Source organism: Monodelphis domestica, chromosome 5, assembly GCF_027887165.1.
Source record: "Monodelphis domestica isolate mMonDom1 chromosome 5, mMonDom1.pri, whole genome shotgun sequence".
Lineage (NCBI taxonomy): Eukaryota > Metazoa > Chordata > Mammalia > Didelphimorphia > Didelphidae > Monodelphis > Monodelphis domestica.
The window spans coordinates 134,480,165-134,506,531 of record NC_077231.1 but is presented as its reverse complement, the minus strand read 5'-3'; the positions used below and the strand labels follow the sequence as shown (position 1 = coordinate 134,506,531).

General features: G+C 32.8%; 1 protein-coding gene across 14 annotated transcripts in view; it reads left to right on the top strand.

The window, feature by feature from the left end:
• Window positions 1–26,367, top strand: part of SOX5 (SRY-box transcription factor 5) — a 1,300,541-nt gene that overhangs the window by 1,190,300 nt on the left and 83,874 nt on the right. For all 14 annotated transcript variants that reach the window (XM_056800784.1, XM_007503523.3, XM_056800783.1 and 11 more), the window contains one exon: window positions 24,460–24,606. In XM_056800784.1, the coding sequence (XP_056656762.1) occupies window positions 24,460–24,606 (147 nt within the window). The remainder of the gene's footprint in view (window positions 1–24,459; window positions 24,607–26,367) is intronic.

The window sequence follows — 26,367 nt, the reverse complement described above, 5'->3', positions numbered from 1 at the left end:
TTTGTTTCACAGTTTCTTTTAAAATCTTCCTCAAATTGCATTATGTAAAATCTTTAAAAATTAATAAGTAAAGCCTATAAAAATAATTTTACACATATGAAGAAATTTAAACCCTGTGTATATCAGATACAGGATATGGAGGAGTCTTTCCCCCCCTAATTTGCATAGTAAAAGGTCAGACAGAAGAAAAGTGAGGTGAACCCCTTTAAATATTGGGCAGGGATATTTCAGACACCACACAGAGTCATCTCATTATAAAAAGATTTCCTCTAACAAATAGGTTCTCCAGAAAATTACTTGGATATGAAAATTTTTAAGTAAATTTAATTTGAAATTTTAACTGAGGACCATGCCATCACCAACAATTATATCTATTTAATAATAATAATAATACTATCATTTTTATAGAGCCAAATTTTTTGCAAAATGCTTTATAAAATATCTCTTTTTATCTTCACAACCTTGAGAGGTAGGTACTATTATTATCCTTGTTTTATATTTTAGGAAATGAGGGAGAAAGTTAAGTGGCATCCTAGCATCTAAGTCTGAATTTGAACTCAGATCTTTCTTACTCCAAGTCTAGTATTCTACCTACTCTGTCACCTAGCTGCCTCTCTCTAACATAAATGATATTTAATTCTATCCTTAATGCAAACTAATGTAAAAGTAGAATCCAAGTCACCTTGTTTTCCATAAAACAGGTTGATTCTGAAGATATTCTTAGTGGCTCCAAGAATTTAGTTTTTATGATGATAAAATATAAGTTCCTTGAAATTAAGGACTACATTACTTTTGTACTTTTGTCTTTATTTTTAGCATAGTGCCTGGCACATAGTTGTATGGGAAATAACAATGAAATGTGGCAGCAAGTCTAGTCAATCAACAAATTATATTGTTTGGGAAACATTACTACTTTTAATCTTCTACCTTAGAATCAATATTGTATATTGGTTTTAAGACAGAAGAATGGTAAGGTGGTTGTGTGACTTGCCTAGCTAGGGTCACACAAGTAAGAAGTGTCTAATTCTGGCTCTCAATCCACTGAGCCAACTATACTACTTTTAAAGAAGATTTTTCAGATTAAATGGCTAAAGCCTTATGAATATTTAGGATGCTTAGCCAGGACCCTGCTGATGGGGGGAGCATAAGAACTGGGAAAAGTATGAATCCTCCCCAGATTGGTAGTAGCTCCCTTTTCAAAAGAACTTTAAGGTTTAGAAAGTCACAATGAAGAATCTGACATTTGTGGAGATGTTCACGAAATATTTTTTCTAGAGTGAAGCAAAAGCAGCAACCTTATAAAGTAGATAGGTGGCTAGATGAATTGATTGCTGTGTCTGGAGTTAGGAAGACCTGAGCTCTGACACTTACTAGCCGTGTGACTCTGGACAAATCACTTAACTTGTTTGCCTTCATCCACTTATTTATATATATAAAGAAATAGCAAACTACTCTATTATCTTTGCCAAGAAAACCCCACTGATGCTCTAATCCATTGTGTCACAAAGAGTCAGATATGACTAAATGACCAAACAAGAATAACAAAAGGTATTTTGATCCCTACTTTATAGATGGACAAAAATTTAGTTTACATGGGTTAATTGTTGGGCACAGAGACACAGCTGAAAGGAGGGCAGAAATGATTTTTTTTGGCAGAATGATAGGAATTCAGGGCCAAAATCACCACTCTATTTCTTTTCCCTAGTCTTTTACCTACCAATCTCCCATAAACCTCAAGAAGAGATTTAATAAAGAGTAGAAGAAAGGAAAATTTTGAATTTAGGCTCAAAGGAAGATGGAGAAGCCAGGAGGAAGAGGAGAAGATCCAGAGACATGCCAAGAAAAGGGCATAGTTGCAAGGTCTTAGAATATGTAAAGAAGAAGAAAGTGTCAGAAGACTGGAGTCTTTGGAAGACCAACCATAATGCAATTGCAATAGTCCATGTATGAAGTGATAAGATCCTGTACCAGGGTAGAAGCTGTATGACTAGAAAGAAGGGGCCACATACAGGAAATGTGACGTGTAGTACACAATTTCAGCAATAGAGTAGGATGATCAACTATGAAAGTCTTAATCAGCAATGCAAGGATTTGGGACAATTCCAAGGGAATCACGATGAAAAAGACTATTCACTGCTGTAAGTGAAACTGATGTAGGCTGAATGCATATTGAAACATACCATTCTTCACTTTATTTGCTCCATGATTTTTTCTCTAGTGTAAGTGTTATGTGTCTTCTTTCACAACACAATGGATGAGGAAATATGTATTGTGTAAATAACACATGTACAATCTATATCATATTATCTGTCATCTTGGGGAGGAGAGAAGGGATAGAGAGAGGGAGAGAAGATGGCTTACAAAATGTCAGAAAATGATTTCAACATGCAATCTGGGAAAAATTAAAATTTTTATAAAAATAAATATGGTAAACAGAAATGACAAGACATGGCAATGGATATGTGAGGTGTATTTGTATGAGGTTTGGAAAATGATACCAAGGCTATCCCTGTGTACCTGGGGAGATTATGATACTCTAAATAATAGTAGGGAAGTTTAGAAGAATGTTGATTTTGAGGGGGAAAATCACAAGTTTCTTTTGAACATGATGTCTTTGCACCTAGTAGGGATTCATCTGTTGAATGAATATTTATATCCTTTGAGTTCCTCTTACCCATGTCTATGTTAAAAGTGTTATAATACAAGATTTGTTCATTTTTACAAGGGTATCCAAAGTTGTTACTTTAAAAACTACTAAATTGGCATTTGAAAATTTTTAATTGGTAGAATATTGAGCTAAGGGCAGAAAACAAAACATTTCTTGTGACTTAAAAAACTCAATATAGATGAGATTATCTGAGACCCTGACCCCTTTTTTAAAAGAACTTCTATGACTTTAGCAGTTCATATTCAATCTCAAATTGTTTTCATCATCACACATGTTAATGAAATTGATATGACATTTTCTTAGGATAATGGTTAGAACAGAGCATAACCTAGTTTCAAATGTTTCTATAAATATGAAGTACTTGGAGTCAAGGAGGATCACAATTAAGTTTTTATTGTTATTTTTAAAAACTAGAATGCAGTTTTACTAGTTAATTCTCATAAGAAGGAATATTTCTACACAGAAACTCAATTCCATGAGCACTGGTTGGCAAGTCTGCCAATTAACACATGAGATAAAACTACTGAAGAAATATTTGTGCCCTATATTGAAGTATTTCCAAATGAAACTAAATTGGCCTAATCTGTTTTTGATCACCCTTTGTGATTTCAAACTGGCTGAGATCTCAGGTTGATATTCCAAGACTGACTTCATCCAATGTGCATGATCAGAAGAAAGAAAGAAAGATGATGGATCCAAATAAAAAAGAGAAATGTTAGATTTTTTTAAAAAACTCAATTTGTCACTTCACACATTGAGTATGAACTGGATAGACTTCTAACCCTTAAAATACTTTTTTCCCTCTTTTTACTGCCTGGAATCTTAAGAGCTTTATCATTTGCAGTCATAAAATGAAAATATACACCAAACCCTCAAAGGGCAAGTATGAAATTAAATTATATTTGGGCAGCTGTAACCTTTTAAAACGATCAAATTCCAGTTAATGTATTTCTTCCTGTTCCAAGTGCTGCCATGGTGTTTGATGGTGGGAAGCAGTCCAAAGGGCATTGGGAGATAATAAATTCACTGTAAATTTCACCCCCGAGGCATGTCTCCATACACCAAGGCCTCCATTTAGCAAGTCTGACCTAAAACTCTTGTCACATCCAAAGGTCATTTAGGTTGGGGTTGGTGTGTCCCATCTATCTTTCCTTGATGTAAAGAGTGACAGTTGAAACAAGATTGAGCTCATAAACAATCATCTGAATATGAAAAAGAAGCTGACTGGAAAAAAGGAGGGGAAAGAGGTGAAGAGATAACTACTTCCACTATAGAATTGGCAAATTCCAAGCTTTTCCCTAGCCCTTTGAAGAATAGATAACATCTCAGAGCTTCTGTTTTTAGACCTGGCATATGTGGTAGACTTAGATTCTAGATCTTGTTTCTCCCTCTTCTTACTTGTTTCCAAAATACAGATAATCATCATTATAGCATTACATTTTAAATTAATTTTTCTTTATATTGGATGTTCTTAACCTTTTTAAATATTAGGTAATATTTTGGTAGTCTGGTGAATTCTATGTTGAGACAAAACCATGATCATTATGGAGAGCCACTGCAAAGCCACAGGGTAAAAATCATAATTCTCCAAATCTTTGAGACAGAATGGGAAATGGTTCAATTTGGGAACATTTAAATAATAGTTATCTGATCTAATTATATCTCTTAATAACTGATGCTAGTAATGCAGTTGTAGCTTGTCAGATTCAGTCAGAATAAAGGTTTATGAAGAAGAATTATCTTTTTTCAGTTGTACGGTAAAGTTTTTATTATTGCATAATTTAGCCAAATTTATGTTTTGTTGTATAGGTAAACTTTTTCAGGCTTCAATCTCATATTCTTTATTTAAGGCTTTATCCAAGAATTACTAAGAAAAGATATGCCACAAAACAACAAAAAAAATTGTGACCAATATAAAATATAGGTAATATTGCATGAGGGGTGATACATGTCGATTCAATATTTGTAATTTATACTAAGTTTATACAATAACTTAAACAAAATAAAAATTAAATTTACTCTTTACAACAGAGCAAAAAAACATAGTTATCAAAGTTAAAACTGATACTAATTTTTTAAAAACCTTCCTTTCTTCCTCTATAATTATCATGTTATCAGGCCTGATAGATAAGAAAGTTGTAGAAAATGCTCTTTTAAAACTAATTATCCTGAGTCTAGACTTTTTATTCCTCAGATATTCAGGGAAGTAAAATGGCCTCCCCACCTTTTAAAGGGACCAATTTAGTCTACAAAAAACAGGTGTATAGCAACTACTACTTCACCAACATAAAGTGACATCTATTCTACTTAGAAAAAAACAAGGCAGATAAATAATTATGAATTGGGGCAAATGATTAAAATAAACAGAATGCATAAATGAATGAACAAGCATTTATCCAACGACTTTTATATAGCAGACCCTGTGCTTGGTGCTAGCATAGAAATAGAAAACTGAGGCAATCTCTGTCCCCAAAGAACTAATATTTTAATAGGGAGACACCACAGTGTCTTGGAGGAAAGGAGTTTTAATCTGTGGAATCATAGGGATTTTGAGTGGAGCCAGAGTGCAGTTGATTATCATGCATCTTCCAGAGTAATAATAACTTTGATTTTACCATTGTTACTAGAATCAATTCAGAGGACAAGATACTCATGTTGGGTAAGGCTGGCTTCCTGGCAAAATAATGGATCAGGTATAAATCTTGGTCTGGGCTTCAGGGGAATGCAATTCAGGTGGAATGCCAAAGCTGAGTTGATAATGAGAGGGGAGGAAAAGAAAAAGAAATATTTAAATAAGAACATGACCAAGAATACTAAGAATTAAAAATTAAAATTCCTTAATTTTGAGTATTTATGTTTTGATTTCTGTTTTTGAGACTGCATACATAACCTGGATTTCTGTTGAAGTTTTTAGATTGGTTATAGTGAAGGTCATGATGCCCCCCCCCAAAAAAAGAGAGAAATGGGCATAGCTTCCTCTGTCTCATCACCCCCATCTTCCTCCAACTTAAAGACTGTGACTGCCCAAGCTAAGTGAATTGGGAAAGTAAAAGCATCTGTCTGTATGTGCTAGACCCCAAACAAAATAAAACATTTTGATATATATAAATAATTAAATCAAATGGATTTTTTTCTTATATTAAATTCAGACTGATGATACATTCAGTCAACAAGTACTTACTGCCTATAATAACGTCAAGATGATATCTCAGTACAAGGAATACAAAGGTTAAAGGGAAATAGTTCTTACCCTTAAGAAACTCATTTTATTAGTAGGAAACAACATGTACATAAAAATAAAGAAAAACAAAATATATCCCATGTAGGTATAAAGTAATTTGGGACCATTAGCAGTATAGGGAGAGGATCAGGATGGGGCTTTAACTTACAGCACAAACTTTGGAGTTAACTAGAAATTCTATGAGGTAATGGTAAGGGATACATTCCACTATGCACAAAGATGGAGAGATGGAGATGGGAGATAAAATATTGCATATAGCCACCAGCAAGTAGGGTCAGTTTGACTGAAATGTGGAGTGAATGGAGGAGGCTAATGTATCATAAAGAAGTGATAAATAGAAACAAGCTAGACATAGTTTTATGTATACTTACATATTTTTGTCAAATGATGCCTTTAGTGGGAGGAAGGAGATACTAGGAATTTTAATTTAACAAAAAAATTTTTTTAATTTAAAAATATATTGTTTTTATCAAGGTCATAAAGGATTTTACAAACCAAATTTAGGTGTTTGGCAGAGGGGTTCCTTAACTTGGAAGCAAGAGGGAATGCTAGCCTGTCTTGAAAAGGGGGCAGTTTCACAGAGGATGAATGAGAAAAAGGAAGAGCCTGGAGTCAGGAAAATTAGTTAGGAAACTATTGCAATAATAGTCTACCTGAAAAATAATGAAAACCTGAAGTAACTTCAGGTAAACTAGGTGGCTGTATGAAGGGAAAAGATGGGAATGATTAATCAGATGACAAACATATATTAAGCATTTCCTGTATGCCAGGCACTCTGCTAGATGCTGGAAATACACATATAAAAGGCAGAAAGACAGCCTCTACCTTACACATAAAAGGAAGCTGGAAAGCAATTAGAGGCATTAGATAGGTTGGCATGAAGGAATGGAAAGTCCAGGAAAGAGTCAGGATTAGAGCCTGGAGAATAATGAGCCAATCAGAGGGAATAGCCTTAGGGGTGAAGGGTATTTCGATTGTGAAGAATAAATCCAAGGATACTGTGGGCTTCCAGGGTGAAGAGGTTTCTGTAGCATAGTAAAGAAAGTTCTGTGGAGAATTAGGAGAAATAGCCCTGGAGATAAGAGTCACTGGATAGGATGGATGAGGGGAAGAGAAAAATAAGGAATGACTCTGATTGTGAACCTGAATGAAGAGAGAGATAGGGAGAGATAGGTGGTATTCTCCTCAGAAAGAGCAAAGTTACTAAGTAGAGGAAAAAGTTTAGGGGGAAATTTAGAGTTCTCTTTTGGATGCATATGAGTAGACAGAGACTACCTGTTCAGAAGTGGGTTCTTCATATTTTAAAATCCTTGAAAGGGAAGATTGGTTATCACCAAATGACTTAAAGAGTTCAACAAATGGGGATTATAAAAGTTTATGTATTTATATGTCTCACAAAATTGTATGTAATAAGATTTTATGCTAAGCCAACAATTATTTTTATATCCATTCATTGTTCATACTTTTTACAATCATTAGGTTATAATCAACATTCAGTTCAAGAAGATTTTTAAAAATTATGATTTTACAGTTGATTTAGTGAGAAACATTTGATTTCAGAAAGGATATGATATAATCTTTCTAACAACAGTCTGTTTTCCTTTTTCTAATCACAAATATGAGGCCATGGTGATTTTTCTCTTAGAGAAAATGTGAAAATTTTATTTTTCTTTTTTCCTTCAAAGGGAATTTTAGCAGAAATATTCTCTGTTTTTACCTGACATAAATAATTAAAAGTAATGACTGATATAATCCTAGTTATTTATGAGTTTATAAAGAAAATGGAGAACTTCTTCCAGTGTCCAACCTTACTTCTTCAAATGGAGATATATTTATTCGTTGATGACCTGAGAAATGGATTAGTTGTGTTCATCTTCCCACAGTAATGAACAGCCAGTCTGGAGCAGCATAAAAAGGGTCAATCCAATAGGTCATACATCATATGGGGAGGCAGATGTTGGAACATATTGTAATATATTACTGTGCGGTGCATGAAGATGGCTTGTGGAGTAGAGAAAAGAGAGAGGCAGGAGAAAGAAATGATCAGCTAGAGTTTTTTCTTTTTTTTATGACTACCAAATATGTGTGTGTGTGTGTGTGTGTGTGTGTCTGTCTGTCTGTCTGTCTGTCTGTGTGTGTGTATACACAAAATATTTAAGGGAAGATTTCAATTATTGTTCTAGTGCATATTCTTTGATTCTTTGACATAATGTAAAGAATAAGACTTTAAAAGTACCAAGTGACCTGTAATGTCCTTTATATACTTACTTACATACTTGAGTATTTTTGGTAATATAGAAGTATGTGGAAATGATCCTTTGATTCTCTTTAAGTGTGAAAGTTCTTTCTCCCTTCTGAATTATTTTTCAAATTAATGTGTCATCTTCATATTTAGGATGTCATTCCTTTGGGTTTAATGATCATCAGACTGAAGAGTTAAATAAAGTTGAAATTTGAATTAGAATGAAGTTTGTGGCAAATAGTTATCTATGAATTATTTTTCTTTGTGAGAACAGCATCAGCTTATAATTTCTATCATTTTTTTTATGGAGAAGCAGGGTTGATGGTTGAAAGCAATCTGAGTGGTATTAACTATTTTTTTATTGTACATAACTATTCAGCCAACAGTAATACTTTAAGTTTTCAATCTGTTTAAGATTTTAAGAATTAAAAAGTATAAAACACAACTTTTTGTGTATACAAGACCTGAAATATTAAGTTAACATATATATAATAATCAAAAATATAAATTGCCTGTCTAGAGGGATACATTTTAAAAAAATTCATTCACTATGTTAATTTGTTGATATTGACAGCCAACATTTTAAGTTGTCATTAAAACAGCAGTAATATAACTTTTATGCTCTTTTTTTTATCCTTTCAATCCATTCACCAAAGTTGAAGCAATAACAATTGAAGATGGAAGTAAAATCCACATATTTTCCAGATGAGAAACTTGAGTCCCAGAGAATTTAAGAGTTCTGTAATTAATGGCAGGGATAAAGATATTTTCCTGATTTTTAGGTCTTGTGTTCACTTATGTTTAGTGAAGCACTGGCTCTAGGAAGAACTCTCCCAATTCCCTTTGAAGTACAACATCTATGCTTTAGAGGAAGGTCTTGAGTGACTTGAATGAAGAAAAATATTGTTCATGAGCCCCCATCAGTGTGCTTCCCTCAATGATTATCAAATAAAACCATTTTTTGTAAGTCAGATTTGATTGGCTTAACAAGAACAATTGATCAGAGTATCTTCCTGAAGGTCTCTGACATTAATATACATAAAGTCCAGGGATAAACTGGCTCTGAAATTCACAAGCTTCTGTACAGCTGAGTGGAATTGGGGTAAGGGAGAAACCTGAAACTGAAGTCAAGGCTGAGCTGAAGGCAGGATTATTATTCTCCCTTGCAAGTGATTCAGTTTGGGAGGTTTAGCTGGAACATTTTTTTTTCCATTGTCATATACTTGAATCTCTAGCTTGTTAGTTAAAATAAAACCCACAGGGCCCATTCCTCTATAGAATCTGAACTTCATGTGTCTCAAAAGTCTTTGATTGCTTTAATAAAGGTGTCCAAACATTGTTCTCAGAGCAGTTAGGTGGCTTAGTGAACAGTGGCAGGTTTGGTGTTGGGAAGACTTGAACCAGGGTTGTCTTCAGACACCAGCTTGGACAAGTCACTTAACCCTGTTTACCTCAGTTTCTTCATCTATAAAATGAGCTGGAGAAGAAAATAGGAAGCCATACTAGTAACTTACCAAGAAAATTCTAAATGGTATCATGAAGAGTCACAGGACTTGAACCCTGAACAATAATCACAAGTCTTGTTCATGATTATTTAACACTACCAATTGATTTACTCATTGGAGGTGTCCTTACCTCAGAAATGAAGCAGGACTAAATGGGTAGAGGATTGATTTATTGATCAAATTGAAAACTATCCTCCCTACTGTTACAAGACCAAATCACATCAATTTGTATGCAACCATAATAAAAACCTGACTATAAAATGGTTTTGTTTTTATGGCTGAATAGAACTAGACTGTTTTTGGATCAAAGAACCATATATTTTGAGCTGACAGACTCCTTAGAAATTATTAAGTTAAATTTCCTCCCTTCAAATATAAAGGTATAGAGAAAGATTAAGAGATTTGCCCATGGTCCCACAAATAATAAATATCCCAGGGAGGATTTAAACTAGGATCTTCCTGACTCCAAGGTTATCATGCTGTCTACTATTCCACCTAACAATTCCATTCCTAGAATTCTATTCATCACCTTTTCCCCATAATCTTCTTAATATAGGAATATCTTTTTTTGGATGAAAAGCATGAAAAAAATAGGCAAGATTTCAGTCACGGTAGAAAGGGTTAAAAATAAAGTCAAGAAACTCCTTTTAATGTTTTAAAGGAAATCTAAAGCATGTTGTAGAGTGGCAAAATAATTCCTTTTTTTCTGGAGACTTTAATTTGAAGCTATATTTTAGACCTCACTTGAGAATTGAAATAGTACGTTTATATTTATGCCTGAGTGTTTCAATTATATATATAGAAAAAAGCCAGAAGCCTAAGGTATTTTCAGTTTTGGAGACCTTTTCTTAAAATAATAAGTCAATAAGGATTGAACTTCCCTGGGTGACCTCTTGGACCATGACAATTGATCTTTCTTTCCTGTTACATCAGATTGGACAAACAGGATTAATGTGATTGACAAAGAAATTCACTTGCTCATTCTGTTTCCTAAAATAATTGCCAGAATTTGATTTGATCTTTAAACTTGTTGGAATATTCCAGGCATGGACTATAGATGTTGTTTAATAAAATTTCTTTACTGTTTCTCATTAATATTAACAAAAATGTATTTATTTTTGTTAACTATAGATAACAAAATGCTTTATAATCTGGATTTTAGAAAAGTTAATATTTTATATTACAACCCAAGTGATCCTCTTAATTTTTCTTTAGCATTTTTTTCTCTTACAGCTGCCAAATTAAAAACGGATAATATGTATAAACTATTACACCCAAAATTGATATGCAGATACTTTTTTCCAGTTTGCATCTGAAACTGCAAGATTGTGAAACAATTTTTTTTTCCTCTTGTAGTTTCCTGGGTGTAATGGAAACATATATGAACAACCCCTCCCTAAGAATATTAACAGTTATGTTATTATTACATTTTATATAAAACTTAACAAATAATATAAGAATACACAATTATATATGATATATTTTAGTTTATATTAATTACAACCATTATAACTGTTATTACTTTATTTTACTTGAGCTTTACTTGAGATCCTTTACTTGTTAAATTAAGCTTTGGGTTTACTTAAACTAGGTTCTCTTTTTTTCAAAAAATGTTCTTCTTTGGCATATTCTTTGACCTAAGATTTCCTTTAGGTGCATCAGAATATAGTTTGTGCTTTCATCTCCAAATAATCTTAAAAGGACCTTCAGTTCTGAAGCATTCAAGTTAACATGACTTCAAATAGAAGAGAAGCTTCAATTTACATAACAAAAGCTTAAAGAAATCATATCTGAACCCATAAAAAGTCAAGACAAGTCTTTCTGCCTTTGATGGGTCTCCATAAACTTCAGTGGCCTATATGGTCCTCTTCACATCGAGTATTACTTTATATTTTATATTATTTCCACCATCTTCCCTAGAAGAGAAATATACATGTAGTTTCTGGAGAACTGACCCTTCTTCCTCAGGCAGCTTCATCTTCCTAGCAATGTAATGAGTCATCTCCAAATTTATAGTACACTGGACACTTCTTACCCTCCCAATAGGGACTAGCAGGCAAGACTGGAAACCTTATGTTCTGATACCCCTAAATGTCACTCATAAGTCCCAGCAGCCCAAAGTTCACAGCCTCTATGTCTCCACACTTGCCAAGGTTGCTTCAGAAGTCTACTGAATCCATACAGCATGGATCTTCTGATTTCTTGACAGAGCAAGCTTTCGTATCTCCAGTATAGTACCTGTCAGATAGTAGGCACTTAATAAATTTTTATTTATTGATTGATATTGACTTGGCAAGGGACAGAAGGGACAATTTTCTTAAGTCTACCATGGCCAAATTAGGAACCAATAAGCCCATGAAATGAAAGGAGATAGAAGCAGAGAGAGACACATTTGCTTTGTTGACTGATCTAAAAGATAGTCTTCATTTGTGAGAAAGTATCATGCACACAGTAATACATATTTTGTTCATTTATAAAAATAATACATTATTTTCTTCTTTTTTCTGGAAACTCTTCCACTTAGTCTTAAAACAGAAATTTTCACGAGACAGGCTAGCTGTTTCTAGTTTTTTATTACTTTTGTTTTTCTTATTGTTATGCTCTTGAGAAATATATATATATATGTATATATATATATATATATACACACACATATATATTTTTTAATCCAAGGAAGTTGAGGTATCCAAAACAAAGAAAAAGATGAGCAATATTTGGGAGACTTCAGTGGAACAGTAGCAATTGGCTCAGAAGAAATATGAAAGAAAAGCCAATTGATTCACATGGAAACATGCTGTTATGTTTTGAAAGTTTTCTCCAGTACATTAGCTCCTCTTAAGCTCCACATTTAACTTACATTAAGAAGCAAAAATTAAGCAATGAAGTTAGTCCTGATATTGTCTGACATTTCTTTGTTTATCCCCTAATCCTTCCATTCCAACACCCTACTCATTTCTCACACTCCTTTCACTACATATTATGTTGTTTTAAGTCCTCCATAAATAAAAATTATTTTAGGAATAAAGTTTCATGCTCATAGTGGTCACTGCCTCTTAGCACCTTCTGTTCGGAAAAAGGCAATGAAAAGATGTAACAGCTATCTTAGAAATGAGCAGATCTTATTATTTAGAAATTTTTGGATAAAGCTCATATGTCCTATCCTTTTCAATATTTGTTTACCATTTCTTATCATGAGGTAGAAAACGAGAGATATTAAATTATATCTATCACCTATTTCTCTATGCACATGTACAGTATCCTCTGCCTTCCCCAAAGGCACACGTGTCATGTTCTTTCAGTCCTTGTTGGAACTAAAGAGAAGAGTTGAATCAAACCTTATATTGCTCTGTTGAATGCTTCTTGCTCCAGAGTAAATGTCTCTTGCTGTCACCATCACTGTCACTTGTGCCTTTATCCAGATTGTTTGACCGACAGTAATGGAGACCTGATAATGGAACTTAGTTCAAAGAGCAAATTAAGGTTTTGAGCCAGGCAGAAGAGGCAGAAAGATGCCAGTGACTACTTTTATAAGTGGAAACTCCCTTGGTTTGTGGATTATTTTCTTTCCCCCTTTAAAAGAAGATTCATGATTCTTGTGTTTTAAAAAGATGTTTTGTTTTTCAGTAATATTTGAGATATTGAAATAATATTTGAAATATTGGTTCTACTGAATTTTGCAAAGGCTATAAAATTATTAGCTATTTCTAAATACATAAGTCTTTTCTTTCCTGCACAGAAAAATTCCATTATGTTATTTCAAAATAGAAATATCTCCTTACTGTTCAAATTGTTCCTTCCCCAACCCCAATAAACCCACACTTTCTCTCTTAGAGTTGATACAAAGTATCAGTGATTCCAAGGCAGAAGACAGGATAAGGCAATTGAGATTAAGTGACTTTCCCAGGGTCACTCAGCTGGGAAGTATCTGAGGCCAGTATCATTATGAATTCAATGAGTAAATCAGTTTATCTCTCCATTATTTCTGACTTTATTTTAAGGAGACTAGAAATATGATCTCTACATTTTATTTCTTTCATAGGTAAGCAAATATAGATAGATATCTTATCAACAATATTTTGTGTTATTTGCCTAGCTTTTTATGTGATTATAATGAAAACACTGGCATTTGTTTTTATGTGACTTTTGTCCTGACATAGAAGTAAGATAAGTGTTTAATCTGAAATCATTGATTCAACACCAATGTTGAAGTAACCAGAATGCATTCCTATTTTTACCAAGTTGCATATTACAACTTAAAGCACCAATAGGAAAATCTATAAATAAAAGAACTGAAAAAACACTTAAGGAGATGTATTGAAAATAGTCAAATGTCTTAATTATAGCTCAGCAACTTGAGAAGTATAGAATCTTATTCATAGCACATCTGATGTATTATTTGCTTATTAACTATGCTAGTTACTTAATGGATAAAGATGAATTATTATGTGTGATACAAATCAAATAAAACTTGTACAGTGAAATTTCTTAGTCAAATAGCAACTCAGAATTTCCTTCAAGGAAGAAGGAATTTACAGTTATATTTGATTACCCTGAGGGTATCTTAGAAACTATTTAGTCTGACTCCCCCTTCTTAAAGGAGGAACCTGAGACCTTTAGATAAGAAGTGATTTTTTTCAGATTCTTATAATTGAAAATCAGAGCCAGGTTTGAATTCAAGTCTTCTGAATCTGGCTCATCTTACTATTCCACTCTATTTTTTGTAAGATACAGATGTTATAAACCTAACACTATTCAAAGAACACAATTTCATCATAGCATGAACATGAGAAATATTAAGTCCAATGTCTTTTCAGAATTTTCCAGTTTTTCATGTAACTCCCTTCACTGACAGACTATCTTCATGGGTCCTCTTTTTTTTTTCTTATATTGTTAAGATTAAGATAGGAATGAGGACTATTTTATTAAATAATTTATATAGTTGTCAAGTAAGTAGGTTTAAGTCCCACTTTAGACACACATTAATTGTATGACCCTAGTTAAGTTGTTAACCTCACCCTTCCTAGAGCAATCGTCTAAGATTTGACAATGCATAATAGGCACTAATATATTACAGTATTTTATGGATACTAATTTAAAACTTTACAATGTATAATAGGTACTATCTCTGTTGGTAGAAGGGAATTCCTTCACATTAATGAAATCAAAGATGAGATAAAAACAATAATAACAATACTAATGATGATGATACATCCTCAAAATAATCAGTCCCATGTGGGAAAAGGATTAAGCACCTATCATCCCTGTTCATATGATACTGGAGTTGTCCCAAAGATGCTTTTAGTGAGCCTACAGAAATGACCTTACATCCTGATACTTTTTTCATCTACAAAAAGCAATCATTTTATCTACCTATCGTAAGAGTTCACTGAACATCAAGCACAAAAGGACAATAGTAGGTTAGTGATTTGTCCTCTCAGTGAACTCCATTGAATGTAGAATGATGATAATGATTTCTATATTATCTATAGCTAATGATGTAATCTCTGAGTTCAAATTGATGAGGTTTTTCCCCCCCTCAAAATCAACTCATTATTGGCTCAGCCTCTACTCAAAGTATTAGTTTAATATGGAATTTTCTTTTTATGACTGTAATTGTGATTGGCTCATGTGAATTTTCTTTTGGGTGGTAGAGGATGTCTCTAGAGACCTTGCTGTGTCCTATAAGTAGTAGGGCTACATAGATATTTAACAAAAACAGGTTGATGTAAGGCAGAAATACCAGAAAAAATAGAAATTACCACATTTTCCTTGAGTTCCCCTTTTTCTGAGGTCTTAAAATGACTCATACACCTGTCTACATCTCAGCCCAATAATTCGCCATAGTCTGGGCATTAATGAATAAAATTAAGAGCCATGGTCAAAGAGCAGACTGTCCTTCATGCTTTCCTACTTTTCTCTAGGACTAGTTTACTTTTTATCCTATTGCTTTTGACACCATCTAAATACCTCTACTTATATTTGTGGTTCTTCCAGCTCCTGGCTCAGCTTTCTAGCCATAGTATCTATTTTGCCTTCTCTCTTTTCCCATTTCCTCTCTTCTGTCATTCCTTTATTTCTCACCCTCTTCTTTCTTCCCCTCTCTGTTTGCCAATGCTCTTCCCCCCCCCCCAGGAAAACCCAACTGCAAATTGAGGAACAGATGTTGATCCATATTTGTTGGGGTTATTCCTCATCAAGAGTTTCCTATACCATTAAAATCACAACTAGTCCAAAAAGTCCAAAATCATCTATAAAATAGTGAAAGTGTCCTGCCCTTCCACTTTGTAAAATGGTGCCTCGTGTTTGCTTTCATGAGAATTTGCCCCACCTGCTTGGTAGAGTTTTTCAAATCTTATTCTTGCTGAATACCATTAATCACAAAGAAGCAATAACTCTATACAGACATCTTAGTTGAGTGAAAACTCATGTAATGGATATTTTCACAAGAAAAGGCAGCCATAAATAACTAGGGATACAGCAGTTAGATTGTTAAAATATAATTATACTAAATAGATTTTGATGAACAAGGAACACAAGATGATGAGTAATTACATCTCTATTTTTTTTCATTCTATCACATATTTCCCTTCTCTGTACTGGGTCATTACTTCAGTCAGGCTCACCAGGGAGAATGCTTCTTAATGAATTCTCAGCCCCTCATTTTGAAATGCTTGGGATTCATATGGGGTAAATTACAAGGGGGAAAATACAGATAAGGCCCAGAGAAGTAGAGATAACACCAAGCTCATGTAGACTGATTTTCATATATCATAATTCAAAATGATTTCCAGAGATGTTCTTTAGGAAGAGAGCATATTTTTCTCTACTGCTTTCCTCTAGGGCTGCTTCCAGTAGTATCAACAGCTTAATATTGTACAGAGCTCATTCCAGTAGTATCATAAACAGAACATTGTATATTAGACAAATCAGTTTACCTCTGCCTCAGTTCCTTTGTTTTTAAAATTCAACTACAATGCAGAGATAATATAAGGAAGAATTTTGTAATGAATATATGCAAATATGAGAATATATAACATTAATAATGATATCATAGAGTATTTTTTCTTTCATTCTTTTTGTTGTCTCCCCTACTAGATTGTAAGCTCTTTGAGGGAAGAGACTATATTTTGCCTCTTTATGTATACCTAGCACTTAAAATAGTAACTGGCTCCAGAAGTTTATGAAATAGAGAAGGTAATATGATTATGCCCAACGGTGTGCTAAAAACAGATCAAACTGACTTGTGAGAACCAATTTTAATTTAAAGAAGTTAAATTTTCAAGTTGTGCTTTTATACCTCAGAAAACAATAAATATAACAATTCAGGGCTTGATTTTTTACTCTGTTGATTGTTTAGGCTAAGGATCTTAAACTATAATCTTGTGCCAATAAGTATTTGTATGACCAGTGAACTAAACATTTTTTTACATTTTAAAATAAAATTTTATTGTTTTTTTTTAAAGAAAAAACCATTCTTAGCTTAAAGGAGATACAGAAACTGGCAGCAATAGGATTGGACCCTCCTACCACAGTTTTCAGACTCTTGGTCTAGACTTAAGCTAATGATGAAGGAAAAATATTGAACATGCTGATTAAACTTAAAAGAATGTCATGTGAATTCTTATGTGCCACTGCTAAATATTAACCAGTATACCACTAATTGTAGTTATCCTTTAGTGGATTGAATCATGGAGAGAGTTATTTAAATAAATCAAGTGAAAAGTGATGAGGGACTAAATTAAAGTAGTGGCTGAGTTAGAGACAAAGGGATATATACAATAGATATTGTGGAGGTAAAAATATCATGGTTTGGCCACTGATTGAGAGTGAGTATTCCAGCATGATAGAATTGTGAACCTTGGTATTTGAGAAGTTAATGGTAACCTCCATAACAATAGGGAAACTTAGAAGAGGAGTAGGATGAGAGGAAAGGTAATGAGTTCTATTTTGGACTTGTTGAGTTTAAGATGCCTAGAGATCATCCAGTTTGCATTTGGTGATAAGGGATTAGAGCTCAGGAATCAGATGAAGGAGAGGATGGCTGGATTTTAGATCTGAGAATCTTCATATAGAAAATAATTTAATCCATAATTGTTGATAAAATTATAAAGTTAGAAACATAATGTACAGAAAAAAAGAAGAGGTAGTCAGAGAATGGGTGGGGGACACCCAAAGATAACAGGATGAAAAGGTAGCAGAGGATTGTGAGGAAGAGAATAGGGAACTTTGTTATGAAAATCTAAGGATACAGAAGATTCAGGAAGAGGATGAAGTCATCACTGTAAAGTGATATAGAAAAGTAAAGAAGGATGATTGATGTAAGCTTAAAATTAATATACAATAACTCCAAGTATAATATTTAATAAGATTTATTAATAATAACTAAAATAAGGGAGCTAACTCAGCTGTGGTCATGAGAGAAGAGAGCAAGAGGTGGAGTTACCCACAACCATATACAGTAGGCAAGCATGCAAACTGGGGATGAAAGAGGAAAGGGATGCTGGGAGGTGTAGTTCAAAGACACAAAATTTCCATTTATACAATGATGATTGAAAAAATGAACAAGATTTTGACCTGCTTCAATATAGAGAAAGCCCACATTTATAAGATCTTACATTTATTGAAGTATTGCAATATGAAGGGGCTAAATAACAGGTTTTAAGAAGATAAGTGTATTCTCTATGCAGAAAGTCCAGGAGGAAGCAATAAGACATTGAGATGTAATTATACCATGTGATTCTAATACAGAGATTAACAAATGTACATTGATACAAGCTCTTTCATTGCTAATTAGAAGGAATAGCTTTCTTCTATAGATCATGAAGTTGAAGAATTCTTATATGGCTGTAAACCTTTTGGTGCTTCTTTAATGCCCATGGATGACCAAATTAGTATGTAATCAAGCCAGGTTATAATGCTTCCTCTATGCTGTGTCAACTGAATAGAAATTTTAAATAAATTATCTTCTTGTAGCGAGAGCCATATACCTCTTAATGCTCTTTGCTTCTCAAAGCATACTTTTTTAAAAGATTGAAATGATTTGATCAGAAAATATTATGGCTCCTCCTTTCTGCCCATGCCTATTCATCCAAAGGTATATAGGTAGGGAGGGAGTTAAGTCCAAGAGAGTAGAGAGAATTGAATAAAGGTCAGAATTCTGTGCTCAAATGCTTTTATTCTTTTGCTGAAGTATGAGGAAAAAAAAAACAACCTAGCTGAACTTTTTAAAGTTGAAAGTAAGGATATGGAGAGGGATAGGATTCACCTTCTGTAAATAGCCCTAAAAAATTAAAAATATTTTATTTGTATTACTGATCATATAATTTTTGAGCTTATCACAATGGAAATTTAAAGTATTTTTAATTCTTAGAATTACCAAGTTGTTTGGAATAGTGTTTTCTCTTTAAAAATGATTCTTACTTTCCCTTTCTCAAGCTTAAAATTCATTTTTAGCATTTAGGATATTTTCTCCTTGAGAAACAGCTAATGCTATGTGAGAAAAGTTTAAAATAATGTATTTGGAATAAAGGAGTCACATTTGCATTGCTTCTTAATTCATATTATGCAAAATTAAATTTAAAAATTCACACCCTGAGCTTAGTTATATATATATATATATATAACATAAACATAAATACATTATATGTATATATTTTGTGATGGGACTTAGAATGATTAAGAAATTGAAATACTGAATTTGTCCACAGTTATAAATAATTAAGTACTGAGTAAATTGTATTCATGTTCTGGCTTATTAATTTTATCTTAAAAATTAAACATTAATTCTAGTACTTAAATAAAACTTTTAATATCTTATGTTTTAAAAAATCTTTAAAATAATCATCTTTGTCTTTTTATTTTAAATGCAAATGTTAAAATGCTTCTATTCTCATGTCTTCTCTGTAATACAAATCAAAAATATTTTTTTGTGTATTCTAAACCAGTAATGAGTATTCTGAGCATTTGGTAAGAATACTCTAAAGAATAGTTTTCAAAGATTAATCTGTTGATACACAGTTTAGGCATCCAGCCAGTCTGTTGTGATGCATCCTTTTGTAAACTTCAATAGCATTTACCCTTTACTATACAGGGTGAATTGTAAATTTTCAAGGTGATGACCTAGGAGAAAGAGGGATGTCTGCTTAATGACTATAGAAGCAAAGTTCACTTGTGACAGATGATACTATTTTCACATTGCAAAATGTAACCAGTTGCTTTTTAACTCATATAATGAGAACATCTCTTCATCTTAAATAGAAATCAGCAAACTTTCACACATCATATTTTTGTTAAATTTTCATAGCTTTCTGTCTACAAATCAGGGCCTAAAACTTAAATACTATCTTTTCCTGTAATTTTCATAAGAAGGCATTTTTACTAACCTTACTGAGGATTTGTTCTAACTTTAGGTTTTGTGAATTCCTTTTTGATAGATCATTATTGCCATGCCCTTCACCTTTCTCATATACTTCATTATCACTAAGGTGTCTTCTTTTAAATTGGTTTGATCAGAGTCTAATATGGTATAGGATTAAATGATCTCTAAGGTTTCTTACAAATGTAAATTCTAAACTCATATGATTATAGCTGCTATCTATTTTCCTTAGGGCATTGTTAAAAAGAGCATTAAATTGGAAGCCAAATAGACCTGTATTTGAATTTCAGTTAACCTTAATAATAATAATAGTAATATCATCATTTATAATAACCATTATAATTAATAGTAACTATAACTTAAATAGCCCTTTAATGTTTACAAATTACTTTGCATATGTCCATTCTTTTGGTCCTCACATCAACCTTTTGGTGTAGCTACTTCCCTATTTTATAGAAGAGAATTCTGAAACTTAGCAAGATTAAATGTCTTTTCCAGTGTCACACAGTTAGCAAGTGTCTGAGTTAGGACTCAAACTTGGTTCTTCCTGATTCTAAGTACAGAACTCTTCTATCATGCCACCAAGCTTCCACTAACAATGAACAAATCACTTGACTTTTCTTGGTCTCAATTTCTTCATTTATAAAATAAGAATAAGAATCCTCCCCATTTCTCATAAATTTATTATGATAACTACACCTAATAATGTATTTGAGCAGCATATACATATGTATTACTGCTACTTCTATTCTACACTGCATGTACTGCTACTTCTATTTTTAATGTTCAGTATTCTTAAGACCCATTATGCCACTGATGTGATTTTCTCTACTGACAGAGATATCAACTCTTCTATGTCATAAAAAGTCTTTGTTGAATTGATTCAATACTTTGATACTTATTCATCTGTGATCTCCTCAGTGAGAACTCCATGGGCAGATATCACCATCCTATCCTAGTATAGCATCCTTGACTATGTTCTTCCGAAGATGCTCAAAAGTGGATGTACAACATGATGTATTTGAGGATCCTTCTCTAGTGCTGTTTTCCACATTTCATAAACACAAGGGAGCCCTTTGGATGTCTAGCTGTTACTCCTTTACTCATGTCACATCACCATTTTGTTTCTACTTTAGCTAGAAAAACCTGATCATCTGGTAGCTAACTTTCTGGAACTCAGCATCATTTTCATGCCATGATGAATCTTGGAGTAGGATCACTTTAATGGGGGATTAATGTTGTTGTTATAGCAACTATATTAATATTTGAGGCAGTAAAGTATAGTGTAAAGAACTTTGGATTGGCAGTCAAAGGACTTGACTCTTAACTTCAACTTTACTATTTACTAATTGTATGACATAGTTGAAAGCAATTAATCCTTGTGCTTCAGTTTCTTGATTTGTAAAATAAGTTTTGCTAGATGAGCTCTTATATCCTTTTTACTCTAAATCTAGGATTGTCATATATTTAGGAGATTGCATTATCTAGTGATTGATAGTCATTAAATGTTTTTCAGCAATAGTATTTTCTCCCTTGTACTCCAGAATAAAATTTATTTCTGTTCTTTTTGTTTGTTTTTATATATGTGTCTGGGTGAAAATATGTTCACATGTGCATATATATTTGTATTTTTATCTTTTCTTTGAACTAATCTCTTCCTATCTGAACATCTGATTGACTTAGAGTAGGCTTTTGGGGGGATGGGGGAATCTTTCCTCAGAGATAAAGTGAAGCTATCCCAAAGAATTCTTCCCAAGCCCTTTACCACTATTCCCCTATTTTAGAGGCTATAAAGAAGTCAAAGAGTGCACAAAGGAAAATAAATTTCCATAATCTGGATATCCAGATAAGTAGGAGCTGGAGAAAAGATATATAATATAATATTTGCCTGCTTACCTCTATTTGTATATCTTGAATTTTTTATGTCAGTGCTATGTAGAAGTAAAGCAAGTCTTCAATGTTAAAAATATTTTAACTTCCATGAAACTTTGTTTTACATAAGGCTATTTTTGCAAAGGAAAAAACTTCATTTAAAATAATTAGTAATATTGAATTGTTGAACTGTATCTCATTAATTTTAAACAGTATTAGTTTTGTTATTAAGTAAATTTCATTTTGGTAGTTTTATCTGTGATGGATAGCATAGATCGAAAATATTTCAGTTATATTATCTATGAACTATTACCTCTTTAGGAAGTCCTTTATTTGCTGTGTGTTCCTATAACATAAACTGAAGTGGAATTTTAGCAATTATCCAATTGTTTTTATCAACGTAGGAAGCCAGAGTTGTGTTCCTTCACACACAGCTCTCCTTTTCCATTTATATGATTTTTAAAAAAATTTATAGGAAGCTATAGTTCATAAGAAGTATTATAGGCATACTGATCTGAGGACCACAATATTTCTCCTACCTCACTCAAAAGCCACTAGGGAAGATGCTTTATCAGTCTGAAACTTTTGTACTCAGTTCTAGCTTAGTATATAGTTAAAAGGGTTTTTGCCACCACATGATAAGTCAATAAGAAATGAGGGGGAAAAAAGGATATTTGCTTGTGCTTTGGATCTGGGAGGCAGAGGTATCCCTCCATCATCAATCATTCAAAAAGTATTTATTAAGCACTTCCTTTGAGTCACGCATTGTTATAGTCACTGAGGATATAGTCACAAATACAAAAATAAAAAAAAGCCCTACTTATAGTATTTCCATTCTAATGGCAGAGATAATAATTATGTGTGAAAAACTTTATAAATATGTAAAATCTAAACTTAAAATCAGTAAATACTTTGATAATCTGCAAAGTCAATATGTAATAATAAGTATATATTAACATATAATGAATAAAGTCAATAAGTAATAAATGCTATATATCATTTAATAATAAATATATTTTATAATAGAGCAAAGCATATTATATTACAAACTTGTATATATTCTATATTTTAATGATATATGATATAGTACATGTTATAAAATATAATACTGTATGGGTTATAGAATATTAATAGAATAGAATATTCTAGAATAGAATATTCCAGAATATTAATAAAATATTAATTTTTAAAATATTAAAAACAATTCAATGTAAAGTAGCTTGGTGAGTGAAAGAGGGTACTAGCAATTTTTAATTTTATTTTGGGGGGAGATTAGAAATTATTTCATGTAAAAGGTAGTGAAGGTCTTTGAGATTGTCATAAAGAGGACTGGGCATTTTAGAAATGAAAAACAGGAAAGAATGTTTTGTGTAAGGAACTGAGAGAAGGCCAGTTTGGCTGAACAGTAGAGAGCATTTCTAGAAGCAGGCTCACCAAGACTAAATGTTGATTGGCAACAGGCAGAGAATACTGTGTGTGCTCTTAAAAACTAGGTACTCATTGGCACTTACTTCTCAGCATACAATTATTTATTTCAGCAATCTAAGGAGTGCTTGTAGAATGTGAACTAATATGAACAGGAATACAGCTTCTGTATTTTCAGAACTAAAACACTCTATTATAAGAGATCAAATAATGCAATCATTCAATATAGTCATTCAACGAGTATTTACTGTCATGATTAAATTGGTTGGCACTGTGCTGGAAGTGCTGGAAATTCGAAGAAAAAACAAAACCAGCCCCTTCCTTCAAGAGATTTACATTTTTAAGGAACAGACAACACATGTACATAAAGAGATAAATACTCAAGGGCATGCTGGAGCCAACCCATATTGGCTCATGAGAGTTAATTAATAAATTTTCAGTGTGAAGTCATCAAACACTACAAATCAGAGTGTGATTTATTGTTTTGTTGATTGTTTGCACTTAAGAAAATGATGGGGAGTTCAAGGGAATGGAGATAGGAGATTGAATATCACCTTTTAGGAATGGGAAGTAGACCAATATGGCTGCATCATATGTTGCAAAGAGGGAATTAATGTGTAGAAATACTGGGATTATATGAAGGGGCCAGGTTTTAAATGGCATCTATTTGTTCCTAAAGGTAAATAAGAATACTACTGGACTTTATTGAATAGAGGCTTGGTAAAGCATGGTTACTCTTTTGGAAGATCACTTTGGTAGCTACAAATAGTATGGATTTGAATGGTGAAAAAATTGAAACAAGGTGACCACTTAGAAGGTTGTAAGAATGATTTAAGGAATAGGTGCTGAAAGTTTGATTTAGATTTATTCTGGTTAAGGGTAAATATAGACTGCTATTATTTGCTTGGAATTCACTAGGTATACAGAAGCTAGAACATCTAGTGTGATATTTGTCATTTTTTCCCAGGGAAATGCCATAAAAGTTGAGGTGATGGCTTCTCTTGAAATATTCCAGTGTGCTAAATAAAAAATACTCATCAGAAAAATACAGTAGTTGAAGTAGAAATTTTTGAAAGCTGCATTTATTTATTTATTGATGATATTTTTCTTTTTTTCTTTTTCTTAATGTAGCAGTTATATGCTGCCCAGCTAGCTGCAATGCAGGTATCTCCAGGAGGAAAGTTACCAGGCATACCCCAAGGCAACCTTGGTGCTGCTGTATCTCCAACCAGCATTCATACAGAGAAGAGCACAAATAGCCCACCACCCAAAAGCAAGGTACTATTTCAAAGTTAAATATATTTTTTTAAAATTCCATGTTAACTCAGTGTATTAAAAAATGGAGTCAGTTATTATTAAAGATTGGTCATGTATCTTAGAAGAGATACTTAGCATGTTCCAGTCCTGGGTAATAAACTCTGGATAAAATTCAATGAAGTATCAAAATTAGTTAAAATATCTGTATATACAGACATATAATACAGAAGCATTTGTATACAAAAACATTTTTTGGTGTATAGATACATAAATTACTTTGGAGACTTTCCTTTTCATTTTTGTAATGTCCTTGAATAATTAGGATTATCACTTTCATTTTACATATGCATGGGGTAAGCACAAAGACATTAAATGAATTGACTTAGAGAACACAGTAAATAAATGACAAAGGCAATAAATAAACTCATATCTCTTCATTCTTACCAATCTAATAATAAAAGGCAAGTTGAACTACTTTCAACAGTCCATGAGTATGTATATAAAGCAATAGCACTGATGATATAAAACACTATATTACCCATTTGCCCCCTATATTTGTCTTTGAATGATTCATATGATTTTTTTCTGCAGCATATTTGCTTTACTTGTTTGGTTTGGTTTTAGCAAGCACCAAAATTAATATTACCTGAGCAAATCTTGGCCCAGGGCTTGGCTCCAAAGCAGTCTAAGAAAAGTGATAACCTAAGATTAAAATTTCACTAAGTATAAGTAATAAAGAAGATAACTCACATTTGACAGATATAATGCCATGTATATACAAATGCCTTCAACTTCCAAGTATATATTAAGTGCTCATTATGTTAGAAGGACTATACTAGCCACTTGTAGAGATGATTTTAGCTTTGTGACTTGAAATCTAAATAATTGGTTGCCATGGAAAATTCCCAAATAATAAAATACCCAAGTCAGCTGGGAATTATGGTGATTTTAATTAATATATAGAGAAGGAATTAAGGAAAGGAGAGAGAGAGAGAGCGCAAGCGAGAGAAAGAGTTAATTTTAACTGCTCTGGCTCAGGCTGAGCCAGGCAGTAGTTAAAGGCCTTGGCCAAAGTGCCCTCCCTGAGCCCAAGGGAAAGGGAGTCAGTCTTATCACTTACCACGAGACTGTCTCCAAGGAAGCTGTCTGAGGGGGATCTTCCAGGCTGAGTTCCAGTCCTCACTGAACTGAACTCTGAATCTAACTGCACTCTAAATTGAATTCAATTCAAACTGAATTTTTAGCCTCCTTTTAAAGAAATTTTCTCTTATGTCACCTCCTCTAAATTTTCATGTCTACCAATCACAGTTGATGCTTTTTCCAGGACTGCCTATTCTTTAGTTCTCACCTTCTCTGGTTAGATTATATCTTCTGAGGTACTTCACACTTCTTTTTTAAACTTACCTTTTGTGAGTTACTTGACCTTTTTGTGATTAATTTAGCCTTTATAGGTACTTAACACCATTTTGTATTAGATCTAAAAATAGACTTTACTTAGCACACTTTTGTATTAGATCTAAAAACAGACTTAGCTTAATTTTTAGCTTCACTATAAGGTATGAGTTAAGTACCTTCATTGTTCAATCAGGAGTTTGCAACTTTATCTTCCCCAAAAGTATGTCTAATTAGGGTGGAGTAATTTCCAAGTTCACACACTGGGCTTAAAAGTCATCCAATAGACTACAATCCTTGATGTCAGGGATTTATTCTCATATAGTGTGAACTTTATCAGAAGAAAATTTTAGTAGAGAAATTTTGCCAACATTTGGTATTATTTTATTT